General features: G+C 42.8%; 1 protein-coding gene across 1 annotated transcript in view; it reads right to left on the reverse strand.

Moving 5' to 3' along the window:
• The window catches only part of PTPRG (protein tyrosine phosphatase, receptor type G), a gene marked incomplete at its 5' end in the record, with an annotated part of 334,807 nt that overhangs the window by 83,594 nt on the left and 241,154 nt on the right, over positions 1 to 10,059 (reverse strand). The window contains 4 exons of the mRNA XM_019473421.1: positions 18 to 298; positions 2,712 to 2,761; positions 4,475 to 4,583; positions 6,607 to 6,791. Coding sequence (XP_019328966.1) covers positions 18 to 298; positions 2,712 to 2,761; positions 4,475 to 4,583; positions 6,607 to 6,791 — 625 coding nt within the window. The remainder of the gene's footprint in view (positions 1 to 17; positions 299 to 2,711; positions 2,762 to 4,474; positions 4,584 to 6,606; positions 6,792 to 10,059) is intronic.

Below are 10,059 nucleotides of genomic sequence, written 5' to 3' on the forward strand. Positions count from 1 at the left end.
GACCTCCAGTGCCACCCACGACTGGCCGTCCCGCCTGCTGGCTGGGAGCAGCCGCCACAGGGAGCCGGGTGGGCCACACACTGCTAGGGAAGGAGGAGATGCCACCACCGCTGAAACCCAGCCCTGCCAGCAAGGTGCTGGTCACCACTGAGGCCACGGTGGCCTGGCTGCCGCTGGAGGAAGGCCCCATCCCTGTGGCCATGGACACGAAGGAGAAGGGGAGCCCCGAGGAGGTCCAGGTGGAGGAGCCAGAGCTGATGGGAGCCATGTCGGCTGAGGAGGCAGGAGATGCTGTGGGCTTGAGGAGGTCACCGGCAGCAGAGGGAAAGAAAACACAGCAGAGAGCATCAGCAGGGGCCCCAACATGCTACCTGGGGTCATTTTTCTTTTGCTTTTCCCTCCCTTTCATGCCATTCTGGTTGCTATTCTCTTAAAATGAGAGACTTACACCAGCTGGATGCAGGGCCAAGCCAGGAACGGGACATGCCACAGAGCTACATGGCAAACCACAAAGGGAGGAAACCTCCCTGCATTCACCACTTCCAAACAATCATTATCATCAAAAACCTCTTTATCCTTATCTTTATTTTACAGGGACCTTCTCCACCCACATCACTGGTGACTTGGGAGTAACGTTTCCTCTCAGGGGTGAGGAGGATGTAAAGGAGTGTAGTGAGTTCAGCTGCATTACTCACAGTGCTTTAATCCTCAGAATACAGAAATTTAAAAATGCAGCATTATATAAGGGATGTCCCAAAATAAGGGCTGTGCTGCCAACGTGAGCATCCGTGGCTGGTGGGTCTGCTCTGACAGGGAACTCTGGCTCTTCCCACACACATTGTGAGGGCCTCAAACAGTACTATTTTTATTTCCTTAATTTACCCATAAGCATTATTCTCCTAAGGACTGGTGCTGCAGTGAGGCATTGCTCTCGTTAGAAAAAACCTGCAGCACAGCCCGCTGGGCACTCGTGAAGGACTTGGAGAGCATCAGGAGCCCTTTGGCAAGTCACCACGACCTCTACCAGGACCACCAGGCTGTGGCACCCATGTATAGACTCAGCTTTACCCATCCACAGGGCTCTCCCTGGTCACCACCAGCGACCCAGAGCCAGGGCTGGCACTGCCCCCTTCCCTCGGGGAGCTGAGAGGAAGCAGGGAATGAACCATGGACTTTGCATCCTCTGCACCCTGCCACTGTTAGTCTAATGTCAACCCAGTGCATGCATGCTCGCACGTGGGTCTCTGTGAACACATGTGTATGCTCTACCAGAAATAAAAAACCTTGCTATATACTTAAAGAACTAGACAAGTCATTCCCCTTCCTGAGTTTCAGGAACAAGACACTGAAGTGAGTTGACTAAGGACAAAGAGTAATTCTGTGGAAGAGCCGGGGTCAGCAGTTCTGCCTGACAACCTGACCACGCTCCCTCTCTGACTTACTGACAAATGTCTCACGTTACTGAATTCATCAGCAAGAGGAGCATTAGCTGGAAAGGTACGCATCAGACAAGGACAAACAAGGGTTAAATAGGTGCTACTGAACGTTGAACAGAACTGTAAAATGTTTATTTTTGGAACTGAAATTTATAACTTAACAGTATTTCTGCATTTCTCTGCAATTCCTGGTTTCAGTCAGGCCGTGTAGTTGAAATGCTGCAGCAAACCAAGAAAGGCTGCTTTCTCATGTAATTTTTGACCAGCTGCAATCACAGAGAACCTGAGATCTCAGAAGAAAACCTATGCTTTAGAGATTTCAAGCCAAAACTTTAAATAAGCATCTAAACTTTCGGATACTTATCAGTGTGAATCCCTAAGGCACTGTGAGATTTGCTTTTTGCTGGCATGTAGTGTTTCAAAGCTGGACTGAGTATTAAAATTTGACAGCAGATTTTATATGTCTGGAATACCTCTATACATCATTAAACAAACATTAATCATTCAAATTCAAGCTTTGTATGTGTTATTTGCTTACTAGGGAGTATATCAAACTGGAACAGAATAAAACCAGAAGCAACGTACTTAGAGTAAATTCAATAGTATAAATTCAGTCCATAAATATGACTGAACATTGACTGAATTTCTTGGCATTCAGTATACTGAATGCCAAGAAATTTAGGTTATGGATAGTTTATGTTAAATAACCTAATAAGGTGCTTTCAAAACTGAAACAGTGTATTCCAGTTTTACTGTAAATATATCAACATTTCTGATTCTGGAATACAAAAGTAAGCTTCAGTGACTCGTTACAGTCTCACCTGAATTAAAATTAAAACAAACAACTTGTTAAGGCTTTAGTCACACAATAGCAGGTATCCTTAAAGCACTGAAAGAGCAAAGATGCTGTGCGTGAAGCCTTTGTCCTGTTGCATATACTTCTGGTCATACAGTTAATAAAAGGAATTAAATTTATTTCCACAGTCATCATTAAGATTACAAATCCTCTCTAAATGGGTTGAATACGTATTTGGGAAGATTTTTTTAACACTTGATTCTCCAGTGGGCAAAGCCTCTCAGAGCATGAAGCTAGAAAACCAAAACCCTTCCAATATTTTAGGTATAAAACCTTTTGTGGTGGGTTTGAACAACCACTCCCCAGAAAAGCCCGGTCCTGCCGCAGATTTACAACATCGTGCTGCCACCTGGTGGGAATGCCACCCCAAATTACCGCTGCCCATCCGCGCTCCGCAGTGATTTATGGCCACGACTTACCACTCCTGTTTTCACAATTCTGGTCCCCTCGAAAATTCGAGTAGTGTTAGCTGAGAAACAAAGAACAACAGCGTGTCAGCAGACTGGGAAGGGAGGCGTTGCTAAAATTGCTAAACAATTGCTGAACATTGCTACTACAAAACATGTATGCAGGTCTGTTTGGAGTAAAAGCAACTCAGCTCATTTGGTATTACTCACCTTACTTTGTAATTGTGTGTAAAGACGGATTCGTTTGTCTTTAATTACTCAGGCCTGGCAGTGCCGGTTTAAGTGCACTGCCAGAAAACACATGCTCTCCTTCAAACCCAACTTGGATGAAATGTCCTGACTTACACAGGAAGCAAGAGCAGCTGCTGATAAGATTTTTTTTTCTGCCCTTATGATAATATTATTATTTATTGCTATTTATCTCAACTACAACTATAATCTGCCTCCGAAGAACGTTTTGAAAGCTCAAGTGGATTCTTCTTCTAGGTTAGATCTTGGGTACAGTCAAAGGCTAGAACAGCTCCTTTTTGGTTTTGGGGAGACGTGGAAGGAAACGCAACATCTACTCCCATTGGAGATCACCTCCACTGTTTGGAACACTGGGCTAGAGTACCCAAAGGGTATCCAGCAAAACTGTCAACAATGATTTACTCTTAACTGTAATTAAATAGGTAGCATGGTCAAATTTCAAAGAACTTTTCCATTCTATTATCTGCCGAAAGAGGCCATAATCAGTAATATACAAGTTTCTGACTTCTGCCTGGTACTTAAAGTGAAGTCCAAATCACTAGGCTGAGAGCTACATACAAGATATTGCTTGGATAGGACATTTCTTGTCCGATCCCTGCTCTCCCTGCAATGCTGCTAACACTGTGGCATGACATCAGAACAGAACTAAATTGTGTCCACAGCTTGATATCCTTCAGATGCTAAGTGCTAACAGAGTAGGACTAAAACCTCCACATTTTCCAAAAATCACACTTAAAAATGCCTCTCATTTTCTTCCATACACAGCATCAGACCCAAGTGACTTAACTCTTTGCTTCCCCTTAAGGATTTAAATTTTTAACTCTCTGCTTGTTTTGTTTTTCCACTACCCATTCCAAGGTTTATATACCTGTAAACTGGAGTGGGAGGGAGTGCTCTCAGCAGAGGTGAATTTTGCCCTACTTAATAAAAAATAGTAATAAATTCCTAGGAAGGAGCAAAACTTCAGCACTTAAAAAACTCAAAAAGCATCAAGTTCTTCTACTGAATCTCAGCTTTACCAGATTTCTCCAATAAACTTAAAAGAAAATCTGTAACAAAGGACAGCTTAGCATCCAGTTCTTTAGCTTTCATTTAAATATGTATGCTTTGGAAATCACTGAGGTTGTGCGCATGGTAAAACCTGAACATCTCCACATGTGGTTGTCAAGGTAGAACTGATCTCCTTTCCTCTTTACACAAAACAGACACCGATCAGACTCACATTCTGCTATAGCTGTGCCTCTGATGCATAAGAAGTCTCTGATGAATTTGTTTTAGAAAACTAGTACCAAGAAAAGCTCTGAATTCTCCTAAAATCTGACGAACCCTGCCAGAAGAGAGGTGTAGGCAAACCCCCATCACTAGGAATAGGAGTCTCTTAAGTCACTGGCCACAATCTGAAATTAGCATTGTCTCCATGCATTCAAACATCTTCTGAAATCGTTCCACACCACATTGCACTCTGCAAAGAAAATGTTAAACACACAAAGACTCATAAGGTAAAAATATGTATGTGGTCTTTTTACCTTGAAAGAGCATAGTCTGGCTAAAGTCACTACGCATTTCATTTCGGCAAACTGCTTGAACTCTGAACAGATAAAGGATGTCAGGTGAGACATGGCTAATGATGGCCTTCTGTTTAAAAAAAATAGATATTATTCAGTTTTTTACCCCCACAGTACCACGATCAGTTTGAAATATATAAAGCATTGTGCTAACACAGGACATTTCTGCCCTATAAGACAAACTTATTTCTAAACAGAAATATTCACCGGTCCCCTGGAAGAGGGCAAGGTCAAGGTCAAAGGACTTCCCTGGGATAAAAGTGATGCACCCAGACTCGGCTGACTCTGCCCACAAGAAAGAAATGAACGCGTCCCACATCTACTCTCATGACAGTCTTCATGCCTGAAAGTCTCTGCTCTCCTCAGAAAAACCTAAACCCCAAATCATTTGGCCTTACAGGAATTAAAATGAGATTTTTATAGGTGGAGATGCAAGTCCCAAACCTGGGATAAGCCCAGAAAAGTCACTGTATGTTCAAACTGACTATTTATTTTGCAACAAACTGGCTATGGCAATTTGATGCCGGTCGCCTGTGTAATATGATGGCTCGGCACCCTGGACTGGGATGTCCCTGTGTACTTTTACACCTGAGACACTGCCTTGCTGCCTCTCAGCTACTCTTTTGTGTTGCCTTAGTCCATGATCACATCAGTTCATGTCTCGCAGCAGACAGCAGCAGTAGCTGTGTGGGTCACTTGAAATACCAGTGATCCCTTTAGCAAAACACTGTCTAGCTCTGTTTCAAGACGGGAAAGCCCAGCTGCCTCTGCCAGAGCACTGAAAGCAAATTGCACTTTCCTCTGAAAAAGAGTTTCCTCCTTCTTTTACCCCTAAAATAGACTAAGCTGTCATTGCTTTCTTAACCTCCAAGCTCTGCTGCACAGCACAGGGTCTCATTGCAATTTATTTCCAAGCTATCACTCCATCACATCCCCTACGCTTTTAATTATTTCTTTTACATAAAACAGGATGCTGTCACTGTGCCCACCTCATTTTTGCTGATTAAGGCTCTCCTCCTTATACCTGATTAAAAAATATCTCCCTTAAGAGTGTGAAGTTATGACAAGAGAGAGGTTACAATACATCGTAACCTTGGGTGCCTTTCAATAGATTCCTTTCTGATTTTGTGAGGCACATCGTTCCCTAATGTGACCCAGATAACAATGTCTAGTGGGGAAATTGAAAATATAAATGGAAATGAAGTAAAAGAATCTTCATCTAAGGGAATAAGAGAAGTATTATTGTATAACTGATTGAATGGGCCCAGAGGACTGTGTATTTGAAAAAAAAAATACGATAACAGTCATTAGGAATAACACTCTGTGCTGCTGCATTTTTCATGTGCATATACAATTACTGATTTCATTATTCTAGAGGTTTTCTTTGATTAACAATAAACGGAGGCCTTTCAAACCTGAATATGTCACTTTGATTTTATATGCAGAGAATGTTAAAGACCGGTACAGTACTTGCTTCCACTTAGACAGGAATGACAAGCAGACCAAATCCTAAATGGAGGAGATAGATCAGTGTTTCCATCTGTGCTGGAACTGTCTTGCTCTTCCCTCTTTCTCTCCCACTGCCAGATGTAGGCAGTGCTTGTACAGGGCCACTCCGCAATAATCTTGTAGCCCTGACCACACAACTCCTACCGCTGGCAGCACTTACCGCCAGAAACTGCTCCAAAGACTGCAAGGGGCTACGCACAGTGAAAAGCCTGAGCCCAGGAACAGATTTTGGGGGATCGGACTTTTAATGTGAAAATCTGTGAGCTGAACACAAGCCAAAAGGTATTCAGGGCCTAACTATTTCCCGAGCCAGCTGCTTCTCAGCAACAGTATCTGAAAAAGCGTCTGCAGATTTAGTCCTTTATGCACTCATATAAACTACAAATTCACACTCCAGTGTTTTGGGTAGTCTGTTAGGCAACGGTCAACTAATGCTGAACATTTTAACAGCAATTCATTGCGAGTCAAACACTAGCCTGTCTGTAAGGTAACAACTGCTTTCCTCCTCTGCTTCCTTCTACTAAGAAAATAACAATATAAGGATAGCTTGATACATATGTCTGGGGTTGATGCTGTGGTTTTACCAGGTCCTTGTCACTGTCCTTGGTGAAAGTCTTCTCCTTTTCGTCTTCATTTTTAGTCCAGCTATATGAGATCATGTAGTTCATGATCGGAGGGTGGTAGATGGTTTCTGGTTGGTTCCAGGTTACAAGTAATGCTGTCCTGTTCACAGGCTGCACTTTCATGTTGACCGGGGGAGTGCTGCAAGCTAAAAAACAGAAGGAAAAAATATGAAGCTCTCCTAAATAACCGAGAGAAAACAAACAGAAATAACTGTGCCTCACTCTAAGAGCCAGTTTTTTTCTTTAATGCCTTTGCCTACAGTAATAGTTTAGACTGCAACCCACTGAGACCAATGGGATTTAATACCACCTGCAGCTGCTTTCTGCTCTCCAGAGTAAAGGGAGCAAGAGAATCCATTCTCTGCAGGCAGGTTGCTTAGTTCTCGACTTATTTTCAGTCCTGACGTTTGCACGTACACTTTAACTTGGTCAGTTAAGAGCTCTGCACTGGAACATTAGGAAGTCCAATCAACATGAGCCCCAGCTCCCCTGACCCACAGCCTCCTGCCGTATGACGGGGGTAAATACTCCAGTGTGCTCTGCAGACCCTGGAAACAGTTGGAACCTCTGAAAACATGACGCTATTGGGTGAGTAAGTATTTTCCTCTTAACCTAGTACATTTTTGCACGTGAGCAGAAGTTACTTTATACTCCTCCTTCTATACATTTTCCTTCATAGATTCTCAACTGTTTGTCAGTAATGTATCACCAGCACAGGGAAGAGTGGCACACAGGCAGGGGAACCCTCCAGCCAGCCTCCGAAAGCCGTGCCTTCCTAACCCTGCCTGCAGCGGGGAGGCACAAGTTACTTCTCACTCAAGCTGAAGTCGGTGGGGACGTCAGCATAGGAACAGCCTAACCAGCGGGCAAAACCACGGCTTCTGCTTACTGCAGACACCAGAACCCAAACTTCTCCAGGGAAGACCAAGCCCAGGCGCAAACCCAGCCCGTACACTTCAGGAGGAGTGGGGTGTGCATAGCCCACTCGCAGCCGCTTAAGAAAACACTTGTCAAGCCATTGAAATGTAAAGGTCAGGGTACTAATGAAGAACACTAGATGGCACTCATATGCTATCGAAAAAGTACATCATGCTCTTTCCAACTATAAAGTTTAGATTTTTTTCCAAGCTTTAAAAATTATGTTTAAAATACACAATTCAGGACATATTCTCACATTCTCTTTCCCAATATACACTCTAAACCAAGAAAAATCACTTGCAATGATACCTAAAGACATGTGCTGTGGCAAAGGAGCTGGTCTCTTCTGCCAGGAAAAGTCAAAGTGTCACCTAGCCCATCATGCTGACACTGTTTGCAGAATTATTTCTCCCAGTACGACTTTTCCATTTAAGGCCAACACATTCAGCTTGTTTGCACTCTGCAGGTATGTGACTGTGTGTATATTTGGCCATTATTTCACTTCTAAAGAGTCCTGGCAGCACTGAAGGGGAGAAATGTCTATTCCTATGCCTGGACTTGCAGGTTGGTCATGTAGCTCTGCTGTTACATTACTGACATAGCTACAGCTTCTAAATAAAAATGATTAAATGCTGTAAACACCAGTATTACCAGTACAATAGAAAAATACCTGTCAAATGCATTTGTGCAGTTATAACTCACATTTTGTAGCTAGCCTGAACAAGAGAACGTATATTGCAGAAATACACTTGGGCAGGAAAAATCTTCGGTGTTTGCTCCTGCCATGAGTGGTGACAATCTTGATGTTTTGCAGTAGGTCCTTCTGCTCAACCCAGAAGGATGATCCAGCAAAGCAAACAAACCCTGCAGTACCTCAAATTGTTGACGAAACGAATATGAGTTTCTACTTACATCGAGTTGAAGGGACCAAAACGGTGTTCTGCTGGCAATGCCACAAAGCGAGAAGCAACACCTTGATCTGCTGTCTGCAGACCCCTTCCCTCCTGTTCCCCCCTGGTCTCTGCAGGGAGCCCGCAGAGCCAGGGTGCCACAGAGCACGGCACAAAGGTGGTCAGGACCTGGCTGAGAGGGCACAGCTGAAAGTAGTTGCTGTTGTCACTATTTACAGAGCTTCACAATCCTTGGTATGCCTCTCCATGCTCACCTCTTTCCGCTGAGATAGTCAGATCAATTCTCACTGACATCACTGTTTATTGATAACTGCACCAATAAATCATAACTGCCCCCTTTGAAGTCCTTTGTCATCGCAGAATTATGCTTCAAAATGCCAGGCCAGCCTATATTGCTCCACCTAATCAAATCCTATCAGAGACAGGAGCCCAGGGTGAAGGACTACCCAGACCTAAAAGTCTTATCCAGTCCTCCTCCTCCAGGAGGACATGCAGAGATTTATATATTTAAAGTAATCATGCATCAAATTGTTTTAGAAATAATTCAACCAGGTAACCTTCATGAGAGACAGAGATCTACCTTAATTTCAATACCCCTCTGAACCATGGCTAGCCAGCTGTTTTTCAGGCAAGGACCCCAAGCCACCCTAGGGAGAGGGGACTGTCACGTCCTCTATTCCATGCTACTCTTTGCAGCCAGTTTGATGCCATTCAGAATAGCTCATGCCAATCAGAGGAAAGAAGTGGGTATTTCCCAAGGGTAAATAGGAGACTCACAAGCTCCAAGTTAGGAGACCCTCCCTGACCCTGCACCCTGATCCAAGAAGGTCATCAGCACTTTTAAGCAGCTGAGTGACTCCAATGACTTCACTGAGACAAGTTTTGACGAGGACAAACCTCATTCACAGCCAGCTAAAAGGAGACTGAATTTACAATACTGCTATTTCATAGTAAATATTACAAAATTTTCATGACTTAGTATGACTTTGTTCCAATTACTCCAAGGCACATAGTAGTACCTGATGTAATTAAGTAATAACCAACCTTTTCCGTTCAGCCACTTTTTTTTTTTTAACAGCTTATGAATGGGCAAAAAAGAAACCTTTTTTAAAAAATGAAACATATGCTTTTATTAATTTAACCAAACCTGCTCAGGACACAATGGAATAAAAAAAACATTTGATCCAATAATTCAATTTGATGATTTAATTAAAGTGATACATAATAACGTAGCAAATGTCTGCAAGGCAAGGAAAAAAGTGTAATGATTTGACCATCTATAAAACAACTGGCATTTTCCAGAGATCTAATTTTCCTTTCTATACTCTGTGTGCCTTGGATTTTTGAAAGAAGATTAAAAGAATCGCAGGCTCCTCGCTTTCTTTTTTTTTTTTAGATGCTGAAGAACCTCTACTGATTTTGCAAAATGTGCAGCTGAAGGACAAATAGAAGTGCAGAAAGAGATTGGAACAGGGAGGGAGAAGTTTGTGTCTTCCTCTGAACTTAATCAGAACACACTAAAGAGAAACACAAGCTTTTTTTTTTTTTTTTTTTTTTTTTAAACCAGACTAAAAAAAAAAAAAAC

This window comes from Aptenodytes forsteri, unplaced genomic scaffold (genome assembly GCF_000699145.1).
Source record: "Aptenodytes forsteri isolate BGI_AS27 unplaced genomic scaffold, ASM69914v1 Scaffold53, whole genome shotgun sequence".
NCBI classification, from domain to species: Eukaryota; Metazoa; Chordata; class Aves; order Sphenisciformes; family Spheniscidae; genus Aptenodytes; species Aptenodytes forsteri.